This window comes from Nycticebus coucang, chromosome 16 (assembly GCF_027406575.1).
Source record: "Nycticebus coucang isolate mNycCou1 chromosome 16, mNycCou1.pri, whole genome shotgun sequence".
NCBI lineage: Eukaryota > Metazoa > Chordata > Mammalia > Primates > Lorisidae > Nycticebus > Nycticebus coucang.
In genome coordinates, this window is record NC_069795.1 from 87,219,908 (window position 1) to 87,237,557 (window position 17,650).

General features: G+C 43.9%; 1 protein-coding gene across 1 annotated transcript; it reads right to left on the minus strand.

Moving 5' to 3' along the window:
* Positions 1-1,651: 1,651 nt before the first annotated feature.
* Positions 1,652-14,951, minus strand: HRG (histidine rich glycoprotein). The gene is made up of 7 exons (XM_053565539.1): positions 14,682-14,951; positions 11,600-11,716; positions 10,727-10,817; positions 8,434-8,600; positions 6,794-6,874; positions 5,046-5,147; positions 1,652-2,433 (listed from the first exon to the last, which is right to left on the minus strand). Exons 1-7 carry the CDS (start codon positions 14,868-14,870, stop codon positions 1,726-1,728), a joined length of 1,455 nt encoding a protein of 484 aa, XP_053421514.1. The 5' UTR covers positions 14,871-14,951; the 3' UTR covers positions 1,652-1,725.
* Between the last annotated feature and the right edge of the window lie 2,699 nt (positions 14,952-17,650).

The window sequence follows — 17,650 nt, forward strand, 5'->3', positions numbered from 1 at the left end:
GGAGCTCTGACCACCCCAATCAACCGCAAGAGACGTCGCTTGATGCAAAAACGCAAGAGGATTTTTATTCCTGCATGCCGGGGCTTGACCCACAACTCTTTTAGAAGCCGAGGAGTCAAGCCCCGCACAGCAGTTTTTACAAGCTTATAAAGGCAAAAACTATAAAGTAGGCGGGAATAGCAGACATGGCAGGGGCTCTAATCATAAAGTAAGAGGGAATAGACATAGCTGGGGCTCTAACCAGATAAGAAGAACTCTGGTTCATTATTCAACTGTCTTAAGATAAGATCAACAGTCAAATATTTGTCTTTAACAATAAACATTCGCTTTAGCTCGGGGAGCTATCTTCTGGAATAGTTACAAAAGGTCACATTCCTATGGTAGGGAGTGAGAGGTGGTCACATTCCTATGGTAGGGAGTGAGAGGTGGTCACATTCTCATGGTAATATTTTCTTTCACAGGTGCCCGCGTATGAGGTCCTTATGGGTTTTTTTAAGCCCATGAGACCCACAATAGTCTGTTTTCTTACCTGAAATAGATGGATAACATTACTTTCAGAACTCACTTTTAAATTGACGACAAAAATCGTACTAGAACTTATCACAAAACCATATTAAATTTTTTCCCACTTAAATTTATTGGTTAAATATATTCACTGTCCCCATGACTTCTGGTTCTTATTTTCTTGATGCACACAATGTATTTACCCTCCTTTGGATTTTCTGTTCATCTCATGACACCAAGTTACTCTCTGCTCAGCTACAATCTCCAAAGTGTTTAATCTAGGCTGGATTTTCTCTCTCCCTCCCCTCCTTCCTTCCTTCCTTCCTCTATTTCTCCCTCTCTTCCTTTCGACAGAGTCTCACTCTGTCACCCTGGGTAGAGTGCTGTAGCATCATTGCTCACAGCAATCTCAACCTCCTGGGCTCAAGCAATCCTCTTGCCTCACCCTCCTCAGTAGTTGAGACTACAGGCCTGCTACAATGCCCGGCTAGTTTTTTCTATTTTTCACAGACATGAGGTCTTGCTCTTGCTCATCTGATCTTGAAACTCTTAATTCAGGCGTTCTCCCTTCTCAGCCTCCCACAGTGTGAGGATTACAAGTGTGAGCCACTGAGCCTGGCTTGATTTTAACCTTCCTTGATCTCACACACACATGGTTTGCATTTCCTCACTCGTTTGTCTTTTGGATTCTTCATGTGGGTTCCCACACCTTCCCCTGCTCCCCCCTCTGCTGTGTTAGGCAGGGGCCTCTTACTCTGCCTGACAGATCTCAAGCACACCCTGCTTTCACCAACTTTGCTACAAAAGAAAATTTAGATGACTAGAACTAATCGCTAAGAGAGAATTTGGGTCACTTTCATCATAATAATCCTTTAAGGAATAAAACATCCCTTCTGGGTATGTCAGGCTATATCATAAGCAATAATAGAGACTCTAGAATTAGGGGATATTAAGTCTAAAAAAGAAAGACATTCAGAGGATCATAGATTTCCCCTAAGTGATGTAGTGGCCAGTGACAAAATTAACCACGAATTTGTAGCACTGAGATCGTTCATCTCCTTTCCGTTTGTCTGTTTCTTCTCATGCCCTCTCCTCCCCATCCACATTTCGCTCTGTCCTGATTATGAAAGCAAGGTGAAAAGAACCACAATTTTCATTTATTAATGAGCACACTTTATTCATGTCTCTAATTCTATTATTCATTTTTCCTGATCGAGGGAATCACTTTTTATTTTGCAAAAAAAACTTGGAAACATGTAGAAACTCACTTTGGAACTTCTCTGGACATAATTCAGAGGGTGACTGAGGGAAGGGCTTTAGTGGATCGCTGTGGTTTGGCAATGAGAGGCTGGGAAAATTGGCTTCAGGAAGAGGAAGAACTTCACCTGTTTTTAGGGGAGGCAGTTGGTAAATATATCCAATTGGTCTGTCGTGAAAGGGAAAGTGTCTTTTACCTGGACCTTTTCCTTCTGAGTGCCTATGTGGTGGGCCATGGCCATGGTGATGGTGATCTTGGGGATCTTGGCTCTGGAGTGTTGGGTCACAGGATCCTTCACAATGGAAATCTTGGCCATGAGGGTGGTGTCCATGGGGTCCATGTCCATGGGGATGGTGTCTGTGGGGGTGTCGTCCATGGGGATGGTGTTCACTGGAACTATGATCATGGAACCCATTGGTGCCAACAGGGTTGTGATGACATCTTGACCCTGGAGGGGGAAATCGTGGAGGCTCTTCTCCTTGAAATGGAGGTCTTTGTGAGTGATCTTTTCCTTCCAGGGGAGGTGGGCATCCCAGTTCATGTGGCCTGTGGTGATGATCTCTGGCTCCATGAGGCTTAAATGGAGGTCTGCCACCAGGAGAATGCCTATGCCCACCAAAGTGGGGGTGGTGGCATGGGTGGAGATGTGGACCACTCATGTTTCTATGATCCTGATAACAGACACGGAAAGGGAATATTATCACATAACACAAAAGGATAAGTTAGATCTTTAACTTGACGTAGACCAATGTGGTTTTGGATTCCACAAATCAATTGAAAAAGCAGGATAATAACAACAAAAAAAAAAACTTCTCAAATTTTGATCTAAATTCAGTTGACATCTAAAATACAACTGTCGTCTACACCATCATTTCACAAAATAATAACATGTAGATAACAAAAAAGTCAGAAAGATAATTTCAGAGTATTGATTAGTCCTTTGGATGAATTAAATGTTTTATATGAAAAGCTTTATTATCCTTATGTCAATAGAAAGTGGTGAAAAAAATATATATATGTTTATATATATAATTTTTTTTTTTTTGAGACAGGCTCAAGCTGTCACCCTGGGTAGAGTGCTGTGGCATCACAGCTCACAGCAACCTCCAAATCCTGGGCTCGAGCAATTCTCCTGCCTCTGCCTCCCAAGTAGCTGGGACTACAGGCACCCGCCACAATGCCCTGCTATTTTTTGGTTGCAGCTGTCATTGCTGTTTGGTGGGCCCAAGCTGGATTCAAACCCACCAGCTCAGGTGTATGTGGCTGGCGCCTTAGTCGCTTGAGCCACAGGAACCAAGCCTGAAAATATATTTTGAAATGGTGTCCATCTTCAGACCAATATTTGGAAAGTGAGTGACTTATAATTGATATTCTATAAAGAGTTCTGAGTGTTGATGATACTCATATGTCTTCCTCTTAAAAGGTGAGAACACTTGGCCTCTTCCCTCTCCTCCTGGTTCAGAGTTTAACTTTTTCTTTTTTTTTTTTTTTTGAGACAGAGTCTCAGTATGTCACCCTTGGTAGAGTGCTGTAGCATCACAGCTCACAGCAACCTCAAACTCTTGGGCTCAAGTAATCCTCTTGCCTCAGCCTCCCAAGTAGCTGGGACTGCAGGCACCTACCACAACACTTGGCTATTTTTTTTTTGTTTTTTAGCCATAGAATCTTTTTATTTTTTATTTTTACATATACATGTATTTATTAGGTTTCCATTTTTTGCATTCACAAAATTAAAAAGGCTTAAATTTTAATAACAATAACAATGTTTAAAATAAGGACTAGAAACAAAAACCTCGTAAAGAACAAACGAACATAAATACATTCGAAAAGGAATCAGACAATTGCTACATTGAAATTTTAAGCAATAATAATAATTATGATGCAAAGAAAGTAATATTCACATTGTCAAATAAGAGTATGACTATTATAGAGTGCTTTGACTCTGAGGTTCAGTATGGAGTCATCAGTTAACTTCTTATTATTTTTTTTAAGTCTTAAAAAATAGACAACTAATATTTATAAATAAAAGTAACAGATAATTTCGAAAAACAGATCATGCCAAATCTTATAGACAATAGAAAAAGAAGAAATGCTTCAAAATCATTCTAGTTGATCTGGGTACACCTGATATTAAAATTGAATAGTGACTAATTCTCACATAAATTGGATTTAATTTTGACCAAAGTACATTATTTAAACATTAATTTTTAATTCAACTTGTTAATATGTTGTTTAGGATATTGCATCCTCATTTATAAGTGACATATGTTTGTAATGCTTGGCTATTTTTTGTTGCAGTTGCCATTGTTGTTTAGCTGGCCCAGGCTGGGTTCGAAGCTGCCAGCCTTGGTGTATGTGGCTGATGCTATAATCACTATGCTATGGGCACCAAGCCAGAGTTTAACTTTTAAAAATCTGTAGATCTATGCTGGGCACGGGGGCTCACGCCTGTAATCCTGGCACTATGGGAGGCTGAGGTGGGTGGATTGCCTGAGACCAACATGAGCCAGAGTGAGACCTCGTCTCTAAAAATAGCCAGGCATCGTGGTGGGCACCTGTAGTCCCAGCTACTTGGGAGGCTACAGCAAGAGAATCAATTAAGCCCAAGAGTTTGAGGTTGCTGTGAGCTATGATGTCACAGCACTCTATCCAGGGTGACAAAGTGAGACTCTGTTTCAAAAAAAAAATCTATAGCTCCATGTTCATGGTGACTAACCTGCTTTTTTTTCTTCCCTTTTTTTTTTTTTTTTTTTTTGGCTTGGAACACAGTTATTTGGATCATTTTGTTTTTTTTTTTCTGATTTGAAAATTTTTGTGAGAAAAATCTTTGTGCTCATCCATAAAACTGAACAAAGATTTCTGGAACAGATGCAAAATATTGCTTTGCATCTTATTTTATATACCTTTGTATATTACATTTGAGTCTAATTTGTTTCCATTAGGATCTATGCATAATAGTAAAAGGTAGGAGCTACTAAATATCAGTATTGGAGTCCTAACTAGAAGGACCATATTCAAATTCATTCAAGGCCAATTGAATTAGTTATGACTTGACTTTTCGGCCAAATCTTAGCCCTCCCTAACTCTCGGAAAAGCTTTTACACTTTTTGTGCCATGCCAGCAATTTCACTTCTTTCCCAGGGGTGTCACATCTCTGTGTCTCTGTCTCCATCTGTCTCTCTTACACACACACACACACACAGCCATAGGGACCATAGTAAGGACTATGTGTGTAAAAATATCACATAATCTGACATTTTCACAAGAAACTCAAGCAACCCACCTCAGTGTCAAATACTTCACAATTCACATCAAGATCTTTTGGGGTTTCAAAGTCAGAGTCTTCTACATCATAGGATAAAACTGCTCTGCAGAATCCAAAGATCTACGAAAGAGAGATAAGCCTGTTAGTGTGTCTGTGCGTGCACACACGTGTGCACCTGCAGGTGGTAAGAAGGTTCCCCAGCCAGATTCGTAAGCTTCCAGATATTCAGGAAAGAAAGAACAGCCTCAGGAAAGAAAGAACAGCCTCAGAAAAAAAAATCAAGGTAATATTATCAGATGCTCCCACCAGTTATTAAAAAATCTTTCATGGTCAACGCTTTGGGGGACATGAAGTGCAGATTCCAAGGCTCTCATTTCAAGAGGCTGTGGTTCTTTTCTATGAGCGGTTCTTACCGCCAGCACTGGCCTTGGTAAGGAGAACCACATCATTGCCGCCTTGCCATTACACCAACCCTTTTGCGGAAGACCTGGCTTGCCTGTGCTTAGAGAGAACGAGGGACGGTATAAGAGAGGGATTTTACAACTTTAACTGATTCCTAGGAAGGAAGTGTTGGGAAGGAGGGGCCCATAGACAGATGGATTTGCAAGGACCCTGTCAAGGAAGTGTCTGCAGGCTTCACCCTAAATACTGGGGCTGCAATGGCTGGCCTGCCTTCCTCCAGAGGCCCCTTGACCTAGCTGTCAAAGTTAGACTAGGACAAGAGGATGACTCCTCCTTAGAAGAAACTGTTAAGCATTGAGATTCTCAGTGCAGTTTGGGTATCAGATATGTCGATCCTGGCTTCACCATGTGCTAGTTGTGTGAAATCAAGTTACACAAAATTTCTGAAACTCAGTCTTTATAAAATAGGGATAATACTGTCTACTATTTCTCAAGTTCCCTTAAGTAAGTGGTTAAAATTTTAGGCCCCTGTCACAGAAAAACAGAGGCAGACACCTGCTTTTCTTCTTGGCAGGATGGTCGTGAGGCTCCAACCACACAATGATGTACGTGGTGGTGTTTTGTAAACTGTATGTTGCCGTGCAAATGTCAAGCGTCAGTAACAACATCTTCTTGCAGTATGCAGGAATCAATTTGTAAATAATTAGGGGACAAATCCCACTGGACTGGGCATGAGAATAACTGGATTTTAATCCAGCTCAGACGTGAACCTGCAGGAAACCCTTCCTTTTCTGAACTTCAGTGGCTTGCTTTTTTGTCAAATGGGATCTGTGGGTGTCAGTGGGATGGAATGAATGGACCACTTGGTGTGCGGGTCTTAATACAAGCTGGTTGTTAGTTTCAGTTAAACCTTTAGTTCTAATTGTTAAAAAAAAAAAAAAACCTCATGTGCATTATAAAATCATATTCTCATAATTCAGTTAATTTCTCGGTGGCCTGGATTTTTCATGAGGAAATTTGGGATATGAGTCTCTAGCTCATAAGGTGGTGTGAGGGTTAATAAGTTCACTTATGCGTAAAGCATTTAGAAGAGGGCCTGGCCATTATTCAGACTCAGGACTGTGGAACCTGTGGCCTGCGGGCTGCATGCAGATTATTCGAGGACTGTTTTGCTTATCCCTGGCATCTGACATCAAGAAAAGTATGCACAGACCTTATTTTTGGCTCATCAGCTTTCTTTGGTGTTTGTTTATTTAATGTGTGGCCCAAGACATCTCTTATTCTTCTAATGTGTGGCAGAAAAGAAAAATGACTGGCCACCCGTGCTAGATGCCTGCCGTCTTACAGACATGTGTTGTACTCACCTTAGGGTGTCTGTGGAAATGGTGCCTGGAGCAGTTCCTCACAGAGAATTCCACATAGTAATTGGTTCTTTCCCCTCCTCTCTAGAACAGAGGGGATCAAAACAGTTTCAGGAACAAAGAAAGAGGGGAGAAAAGAAACATAGACCTACTAGCCAGGAAATTGTAAAGCCCTGGGAGGATTCAAAATCACCAATACGTGCCATTTGTCTTACGGTTTCTGCCTTTTCAAAATTGATCACCTGGCTCGGTGCCCATAGCACAGTGGTTATGGTGCCAGTCACAAACACCTAGGGTGGCGTGTTGGAACCCGGCCTAGGCCAGCTAAACAATAATGACAACTGCAACAAAAAATAGCCGGGCGTTGCGGCGAGTGCCTGTAGTCCCAGCTACTTGGGAGGCTGAGGCAAGAGAATTGCGTAAGCCTAGGAGTTTGAGGTTGCTGTGAGGTTGATGCCATGGCACTCTACCGAGGGTAACATAGTGAGACTCTGTCTCAAACTAAATGAATAAATAAATAAAAATTGATCGCCTAAGGGAAAAGGTGACTATTGCCATTTCACTGACAAGACTCAAATCATCCAGACATAATCAAGTACAGTGTGAAAACTCACCCTTCCTGCACCCCATCTTCTCCTTTGCAGGAGTACCACTATCATTCATTTTGTGTTTCTCTTCTTAGCCTTTTCCCAGATACATTACACATATACACATACATCTAAGTATTTAATATAAATGGGCCATGTTCTGAATGTGTTCAGTAACCTGCTTTTTCCCTTAACTTGGAAAGAGTTTTGAAACTCATCCCAATACACACGGATCCAAAGTATTCCTTTTAGTAACTGCATTGTATTCACTTGGGTGCTTGTATGTACCATAATCTATTTAACTTTGCATCTTCAAAATGCAAACATCAACCAGCTGCTCTGCAAGACAGCTGTGGGTGGGAGGCTCTTGAGTCTTTGGACAGTGAGACAACAAGGCTGTCTAGCTCCAGCCCCACCACTGGGTGTGAGGAGATAATTTCTCTGAGTCTCAGGTTTCCATCCTAATACAAGGAGGTTAATACTGGATAATTTTTTTAGAACAGGGCCTTGCTCTGTTGCTCAGGTTAGAGTGCAGTGGTGTCATCTGAGCTCAGTGCAACCACAAACTCCTGGGCTGAAGCGACCCTCTTACCTTAGCTCTCGAGTTGGGACTCGAGTTGGGACTACAGGTGTGCACCACCATGTCCTGCTGATGTTTCTAATTTTTGTAAAGACAGAGTCTCCTTCTTGCTCAGGCTGGTCTCCAACTCCTCTTGCCTTAGCCTCTCAGAGGTGCCAGGATTACAGGCATGAGCCACCACACCCAGCCAGTGTTGGATAAATTTTTATGACTCACATGACCTTACTATGCTGTTTTGTTTTCCCTCTTTCCTTTTGGGATGTTCTCTCCTCTCTGCCACATACGCCCTCCCATAAAAACTTATAGAGAGCAGTTCTTTGGTACCTGCTGGCTGTCTATTACAGCCCTAAAGCTGCAACAGGTTCTCACTTTAGAACCAGCTGGTTATTCAATGTAGGTAGAGGAGGCGTGTCATTCAGTTCATGCCTTCCAGGTGGGAGCCTGGGCCCTCTGACTTGGACATAGTGGAGACTCACCACTCTTGTAACTTTCTCTACTTGATCCACTCTGAAAGAGGCAAAACCATCATTCCTCGCTTTGTACTTCTCAAGGGCTTGGTCGGCTTTATTTCTGTAGAGCTCTGCATCCTCAAAAAAATCTGCGATTATAGGACTGTCTTTATTATTGGACAGTGCTGAAGAGACTAGACAGAGAAAATGGGAGTGTCATGGTTACTGAGTAGGAAAAGGCAATCATGTCAAAAATAACAATAATGTCCATTTTACAGATGGGAAAATTAAGTGTTGGGGAAACTAAGTAACTTGTTTGCAATCAGTCCAGCAGTGGCAGAGCTGAACTGTGGATTCTTCCTCCTGTCCTTCCAATGCTCTGGTCTCTGCTGCGACCCCTCTTTCATGATGTCCTCACCACTAACCCTAACAAAATGCCAATATTTTCATAAAGTTTTCATAAAGAAACAGGAAAAGATACAAGGCAACCTCTGACACAAGTTGCTTGGCTGTTGAATTCTTGTATATTAAATCATAATCAGATTTGCTTTTTTTTTTGAGACAGAGTCTTACTCTGTCATCCTCAGTAGAGTGCTATGGCATCACAGCTCACAGCAGCCTCAAACTCTTGGGCTCAAGCAATTCTCTTGCCTCAGCCTCCCCAGTAGCTGGGACTACAGGTACCCACCACAACACGTAGCTATTTTTTTGTTGTTGTTGTGTAGCAGGCCCGGGCCAGGTTCGAACCCAGCAGCCTTGGTGCATGTGACCAGCACCCTAACCACTGAGTCATGGTCACCGTGCCCAGATTTGCTTTTTTTTGAAGAAATTCTGTGATCATTCATTTTGAAAATGTAAATAAAAGAGCATGTGTTTAGAGTCAACTCAGAATCATGTCTTTACCACACACTGGCTGTGTTCCCAAGGCCAAGTCATTAAACATCTTTGAGCCTCAATTATTTTATGTCTGATATAGAAAGTAGCCTAATCTTTACTTCATAGCCTTGCTGTGAGGTTAAATGAGATGATATAAACAAGTTCTTTGAAAACTGGTGATAACACACAGCTTTTAAATGTTAAGGTCAATATTTATTGAGTGTGACGCATGCTCCACCAAGTGTTCACAGTAGACCAGCCTCTTTAATTCTAATAAGAACCCTAAAAGCTAATGGTCTTGTTATTCTCATTTGACAAATGAGAAAAGCTTACAGAGGTTAAGTAACCTACTCTGAAGATTACACAACTAGTAAATGATGAGGTTGGGATTCAAACTAAAACAAGTCTGACTCCCGAGCCTGTGTCTCTACAAGAAAGCTGTACTACCTCTCTTAAATCCCTATTTTTATAAATCCCTATTTTTATAAATTTCTTTAAAGATGTACCTGAAAAACAAGCATCACGTGTACTCAATACTGATATGAAACTAGAAGATTAATAATCATAGACCCGCAAAAGAGAAAAATCTAAATTAATATCAAGAAGTGAGGCCTGGTGTGGTGGCTCACACCTGTAATCCTAGCACTCTGGGAGGCCGAGGTGGGTGGATTGCCTGAGCTCACGAATTCGAGACCAGCCAGAGCCAGAGGGATACCTTGTCTCTAAAAAAATAATGGGGTGAGGGCAGTGCCTGTGGCTCAGTGAGTAAGGCGCCGGCCCCATATACCAAGGGTGGCAGGTTCAAACCTGACTCCGGCCAAACTGCAACAATAACAACAAAAATAGCCGGGTGTTGTGGCCGGCACCTATAATCCCAGCTACTCGGGAGGCTGAGGCAAGAGAATCGCCTAATGCCACAGCACTCTACCGAGGGCAACAAATTAAAACTCTGTCTCAAAAAAAAAAAAAAATAAAATAAAAAGCAGGGTATTATGGCAGGCACCTATAGTCCCAGCTACTTGGGAGGCTGAAGCAAGAGAATTGCTTGAGCCCAAGAGTCTGAGGTTGCTGTGAGCTGTGACACCAAGGCCTCTACCAAGGGCAACAAAGTGAAACTCTGTCTTCAAAAAAAAAAGAAGCAGAGGAGAGGGGATTCAGTGGCTTCCCATGCAGTGGATAGAAGGCGTGGATATAGGGCACACTCCCTGGTGATAGGACACAGCTACAACTCTGATTTTACTTGTCAAGTGTAAATTATAGAACCAACACCTCCTCCCTTAAAAAGTAAGATGTGCCAGTAACCAGGGAAAGCTGTGTCCTTTGTGTTCTCAGGAGAGGGAGTAATACAACAGGGTCCAAGAGGGCAGAGACCTTTGTGTCATGAACATCATGGTATTTCGTGTGCTAACCTAGAGATAACGAGTGATTTAACACATTACCATACCGGAGCTCTTGGTGCAGTTAAAGTCCTCCAGCCTAAGGTCCTGAGAGTCACTTGAATTTCTCGTAACTATGATCTTACATTGTCCAATCACCTGTAAGAGAGAGGGTTTGAGTCCGTGCGGGGTCAGCGCCTACTTCTTTTATATCTGGGGCTGCAAAGGAGAGGATAGTCCCACTGTCCAGGGTGGGACTTTCGCAAAGCTTTTCTCCAAACTTGCACTTTCATAGTCTGTTTCCAAGTGCTGCCTAATATTGGCACCCCAAATCCTCAAGATAACCAGGGAGAAACTGCTTGAGGGGTCATGACCATATCCCACATATTTTCAAGGGAAAAGGAAGCAAAACTCGTAGGCGTATAAAGCTCCTGTTTTCTGACAGTGGAGTTTTGCATCAGTGCTTGTCTTCGTGTTTTCTTCCTACCAGAGAGGACAGCACTGGAGTCCAACATGCAGAACAAGGCCCATTCCTCCCCACATCTAATCCCTTCTGCCATTCCTACTTATGGGACTAGTTTTGCTTGGACACATAGAGTGTCAGGGCTGGAAATGTCCTTAGGGTCCACGGGCTCCAAGACCCTCCTTTCATTTTACAGTTGAAAACACTGAAGTCTGGCAACATTATTAGGTGAACTGGCCTAAGATCTCACATCTGGTCCTGCCATCCCACGGTGCCACCATCCCTGTTGACATAGTTTGAGCTGGATTCCCTAAAATGGCTCTCAAGAGTATTACTCAAGGTCAACATAGCCTTCATGAATCTCAAGAAGCTGCTCACTCTTCCGCTGCGTTACCCCAGGCATGTGGCTAGCCTGAGTCAGCGGAGCAGGTGGAAAGGAGGAACGGTAAGAGGAGAGAATTGTACCCTGGGTACTTACTATATCAGATAGAAATCTAGAAACAGTCGGCTCACAGTCCTTCCAGTGTTTCCTGGAGAGGGTCGAGCATTCAGATTCTTTTATATCCAAGAGCAGGTAATAGACTGTCGCAGATCCCTGAGGAAGACCAAGGAAGCAGCAGGTAAGTAACATGTGGGAGCCTAGAGGATTTTTCTTTGATAGTTGTATCTTTATTTCCTAAACAGAGTTACTGTTTCCCCATCTTTGCTGATGTCCTATATTTGTGACGTTAGAGCTATTCATTTGAATAAATGCCTTCAGTTATTTCCAAATATTCTTCTTAAGTGGCCATGCTGTTTCTTCTAGCCACAAACTTTAAACAGCTAGTAGTAATTAGCAGTGATGATTTGGGTGGAGGTGTTGAAGGTGCACAGCTAGAATTACAAGCGATGACCTCCACATCACAGCCTCCAGTCCCTACTTGCCATTTCCTCCCAGCACCCAGTTTGATTCCTGAACTTGGACTTCTGCCTCCATTTCAATTTGCTGAAACTGATAATGCACCTTCTTCTCTTACAACCCAGCTGCCTCTCCCAACTTCGCTCGTCCTTGTCCGTGGCACCATTAATTACTTATTGCCTTAGACTCTTCTTAAAACTGCAGGCCAACTTTGTTTCTTCGTCCCCTTGTCTTTGCTACCCGCCGAGCAGGCCCCAAGGGGTGTGGCTTTGCCATCTCCCTCATGCCTCCTCCTCATTCTCGTTGGTCTAATCTCAGGGCCTGGTCTGGCCCTCATTTCTTCATCTGAATACACAAAGGGGCCCCCTAGTCCATGTTCCTGTCACCTGCCTGCTTGCCCCAGGCACAGCGTGGAGTGTGCCCACCCACTGTCTATGCCACCACCCAGAGGAGGCCCCGCACCAACGCACCTGTGTCCTGCTCATGTGGTAACAGCCGGGGATGGGACTGACGGTCACTGAACTGCTGGTTGCATCCCAAATGGCTGGCTGTGCTCCTATCCTCTGCCACCTGCACTGCCTGCCTCTCTCCTACTGAACCAGGGTCAGTGGCCCTGCTTGTCCTCCGTGGTGCTCCACACTCTGCCTCCCTGACTCAGGGTGTCCCATGCATGGGGGTGGACAGGTTGTTATGGAGGAGGAGAGGGAAGCTTTAACTCTGACCCTCAAATCCAGTCCAGTTAAGTATATGATGTGAGTGAAGGCAGGAGGCTTGCTTGGCTTCGGGATAAGCCCACAGACCCTTCCAACCTGATGGTTGCACCAGAGCCCACAGGGAGCTTCTAGAATCCCGCCTGCTTATGTTCCAGTACTTCCTAACACCCTTCTTCCTGACTCCCTCCCCACCGGGAGGTGCTGTGCCTGCCATGAATTCACCTGCAATACCTTCCCCCAGGCCCTCTCCATACCTATTCTTTTTTTTTTTTTTTTTGAGACAGAGTCTCACTCAGTCACCGTGGGTAGAGTGCCGTAGCATTATAGCTCACAGCAACCTCAAAGTGTTAGTCGTAAGTGATCCCCTTGCCTCAGCCTCTCAAGTAGCTGGGACTACAGGTGCCCACCACAATGCCTGGCTATTTTTTTGGAGGCAAGGTCCCCATTTGCTCAGACTGGTCTTGACCTTCTGAGCTCAAACAATCCACCCACCTCAGCCTCCCAGGATGCTGGGATTGCAGGCCTGAGTCACTGTGCCTGGCTATCCTACACTTTCTTGAGAACTGAACCAAAGCTTTCTCCCACCTGATCTTAATAAATCTTCTTTGATTACATTGCTCCAGTGATTTTACTACTCACTTATCTCTGGAATATTGTTGGGGCTCAGAAGATGATCCCCTAATGTACAGGGCCTCTGCGTGCTGAGTGTTGTGAAGTGAAGGAAACAGAAGGGGCTTCAGGAAAAAGCTGTCTGCCTTTCACTCACCCCACTTTCTCCTACTCCTTTTCCTCCCCAAAGCAAACCATAGAAACCACAACTTCACTTCCCCAGGCTGGTCACAGGCACTAGAATCCCTCTCCCGCAAAAACCTAAGAAAAGGACAGTACCCTCCCCCCCAGGTTCCGTGAAGGAGCTGCCAAAGAGAAATTCTCTGAGGCACTCTGTGTGATGGTGGTTTCTAAGACCTGCATTCCAGGAGTGTCCTGTTCCATACTTGGGAGAAAGGGATCCCACACACAGAGGCCAGGAATAACTTGAAGACAACTCTGCTGGGTTTCCCCCTCTATGCCCTTTATATCCTATTGTCCAATCACATTTCTACACTACCCAGTCCTCACCCTGTTTCAGCATAAAAATAGGCAGTTTTCCCTGGATCTCTGGGTCTTCATTTCTGAAAGCACTCACGTCAAGTAAAATTTCATTTATGTGGCTCGGCATCTGTTGCTCAGTGGTTATAGCACCAGCCACATACACTGGGGCTGGCGGGTTTGAGCCCAGCCTGGTCCTCCTAAATAACAATGACAACTACAATTAAAAAAAAATAGCCGGGCATTGTGGCGGGCACCTGTAATCCCAGCTACTTGGGAGGCTGAGGCAAGAGAATCACTTGAGCCCAAGAGTTTGAGGTTGCTGTGAGCTGTGACACCACGACACTCTACCGAGGGCTACATAGTGAGACTCTGTCTCAAAAATAAATAAATAAAATAAAATAAAATAAAATTCCATTTATATAAATTTGTATGTTTTCCTCTGTTAACATGCCTTTGTTTTATTTTCAGACTCAGGTCTCCTAGGAAGGTTGAGAAAACTTTCCCTTCTCCCTCCGTCTGCCCCATCCCATGCAGTTTGCTCGTATGTATCCGAAGGTTATTCTTTCCTCTGAGGCAAGGCCCATGGTTTGTTCTAATCTTTCTCTAGCAGTATTTGGTATTTAACTGGGCTCAGCTAACTCCTTATAAGTACTTAAAGACTGATTTATAGTTAAGGACATTTTAGTAACAAAAATGAGTTTGAAGTAAAAAAGAATAGTCTAGAGCAGCCACAAAAACTAAACAGGAAACCCTGACCGAAGCCATTCCCTGAGCAGAACAGTAGACCTAGAGGGTAGAGTCACATTGGCCCCTTGTGTGTGTCACCCAGCTCAGCTCTGTCATGGGTGATTCCTCACCACTCTGTCCAAGTGGGCATCAGCGACGCGCAGCAACTGGAAAAGGTAGCCATCCCATCGCCGTTTATTGATCAGGTCTAGAGCTTTCCCAGCCTCTGGCTCAAGAGCTTTGCAGTCCGCCGGACTGGGACTCGCAGCACAAGAAGCCTGCAGGGTGATCAGAAGCAGCAGCCCAGGCAGCGCCTTCATTTTGTTAAGCCACCCCTCGCTATGGTCTACTGCGCAGAATTGTATATGGACTTTCTGAAACACATGCACATAATTGATTAAACAAAGCCTTTGTACATTTTTGTTGTGTAACTGGGGATATTCACCTTGACTCCTGGTTCAAAAACCCATTAACAGGCTGTAAATGATTAGTGGATCCTGGGGACAGGACATTGAGAAATGCTCCTGGTGAGTGAGCAAGACAGTGATCTGCACCTATCAGGATGTGTTTGTCCGGTAACAGGTCCAGAGTGTGCTTGTGACCGTAGGAACTATCTCCTATGTTGGTGTCGGGGATGGAGTTGAGTGACATCTTTCTTCTGCCTCTCTCTGGAAATCTCTACCATTGGTCCCTTCTTGGGATGATGGCACTGAAACCCCTCAGCAACATACAACTGCATTATCTAAAGGAGTTAACATGTTAAGTCACCAATACCATAGAAGGAACTGACTTCAGGTAAGACAGAATGATGGAGACTCTACAACCTGGACAGAGTTGGAGAACATTCTCTTTAGTAAAGTATCACAAGAATGGAAAAGCAAGTATCCAATGTACTCAATACTAACATGAAGCCAGTAGATGAACAAATACGTGCCCATACAAGAGAAAAACTCAATTTAATTCAAGTTGTGGGGGGGTAGGGGGAGGAGGGGGGTAGGGCAGGGGAAGAGGGAGAGGGATTAGTGTGCCCCCACCTAATGGGCATAATGTAAGGGTATATGGCACAGCTCCTGGGTGAGGGGCACAACTACAATAGGGACCTTACCTAACAAATGCAAACATTGCAACCTAATCATTCGTACCCTCGTATTAACCCAAAATTAAAAAAAAAAAAGAGGCTGATGCCGTGGAGTCAGATCCCAATTTCTAACCCTGGCTCTGGGACTTCTTGCTGTGTGATTCTGGCTAAGCAACAAAACTTCTCTGATTCTTAGTTTCCTCATTTATAAGACAGAGATTAAAATCTCTTGGTAGACTCGTGTGATAATTAAATAAGAAAACAACCAATAAGTGGAGTCACTACCAAAGTTCTGAGACAGAGTGTATAAGATCCATTATTTTAATTCCAAGAAGCACATCCAACATGGTCCTTCCTGAATCACCCGTGCCAGTTTCCACTCGCTCGGCTTATCGGTGGTGCTTCATTTGTTTCCATCCATGTGGATTTTACATTTCTTGATTTTTGTGTATCTCAAATCTTTTGTAATGATCCCTGTAAAAAGCAACCAATACAATTCTTGGCACATGATAGGTGCAGAATAAATGGTGTTATTTATTATTATTATTGATTAGTGTGCCTGGGAAGAACCTGGGGGCCATGCCATCCCAGTTTTCTGTGGCCCTGAAATTATGCCAAAAAAGATTGGCTCATGTGGAAGAAAATGGTGGTGAGAGCTACAGCCAAGCAATTGGATGCCCATCCCACCGTGCGAGGGCCAGCACTGGGGTCAGGGCTGGGGTACAGCTGACCCCCGTCCCTAAACCCTCCAGCAGCGGTTCTCAACCTGTGGATCGCGACCCCTTTGTAGCAATGAAAATGCATTCTGCATATCAGATATTTACATTACGGTTCATAATAGTAGCAAAATTACAGTTATGAAGTAGCAACGAAAATAATTTTATGGTTGGGGGTCACCACAACATGAGGAACTGCTTTAAAGGGTCGCGGCATTAGGAAGGTTGAGAACCATGGCTCTGAAAAAACCAAAATACCCACCTGGAGTCCAGCAGCCTTAGAGAGGACCTGGGGAATCAGCCTAGGTTCCCTCCCCACTGCCAACAAACAGCTGGTCTCTTAGGCAGCGTCTCCCTTCCTCCTGGCTCTTTCTCAAGTGAGTGAGTGTGAGTGTCTGCAGCAATGACTCTCAGCCTTGGCTTCATATTAGAATCACTCCAGAAGCTTTACAGAAGTCTGATGTCTAGAACATCCTCCAGCACAATTAGATCAGAATCTCTGGGGGTGGACCCAGGTATTGGTAGTTTTAAAACTCTCAGGTAATTCCACTGTGTATAGTCCAGGGTGAGAACTACCGGCTCTCTACACAGAACTGAAAGAAGGGAAAGCATTTGAAGATAGAAAAGGGGAGACGGATAATAAAAAGTAGACCTCACTTCCAAGAGTCACAGATTGGGTTCACAAGTGATAAAAGTGGAACAACCAAGTTTTAAATAATGTTTGAATTGAACTTTCAATGTCAACAGTGCCTGCTTTTAAACACCCAGTTGGGACCACTCCTCTGTGACTCAGAATGACAGGAACAGTAAAGACTCTGGTCAAGATGTTGTTAAGAGGCTGCAGCACAGTGGGGCAGGGGAAAGCTATGATTAAAACAAAAACTATTTTATGTTTCCCTGAGCTGAGCTGCTTTTTTTTTTTGGAGAGAGAGTCTCATGTCGCCCTCAGTAGAGTGCTATGGTGTCGCAGCTCACAACAACCTCCAATTCTTCGCCATAAGTGATTCTCTTGCCTCAGCCTCCAAGTAGCTGGGACTACAGGCACCTGCCACAATGCCTGGCTATGTTTTTGTTGTGGTTGTTGTTGTTGTTGCAGTTGTTATTGATGTTTAGCTGGCCTGGGCTGGGTTTGAACCTGCCAGCCTCGGTGTATGTGGCCGGCACCATAACCACTGCGTTATGGGTGCCAAGCCTGAGCTGAGCTCCTTAATTAAGCCTTCCTATTATTGCTATATTGGCTGCACCAATACAGGTTGCCCTGGCTGAACCAAATGTTGGTGTAGAGAAAGGGATGGGAATGTTGAAG

What these genes read in the sequence shown, in the direction of transcription:
- HRG (XM_053565539.1), bottom strand. Translation starts at nt 14,870, where the DNA reads ATGAAGGCGCTGCCTGGGCTGCTGCTTCTGATCACCCTGCAGGCTTCT. An exon ending in ATGCCCACTTGGACAGAGTG is followed by an intron (nt 11,717 to 14,681) that starts GTGAGGAATCAC and finishes GGTCTTCCTCAG; the next exon opens with GGATCTGCGACAGTCTATTA. An exon ending in ATTTCCACAGACACCCTAAG is followed by an intron (nt 5,148 to 6,793) that starts GTGAGTACAACA and finishes TCTCTTTCGTAG; the next exon opens with ATCTTTGGATTCTGCAGAGC.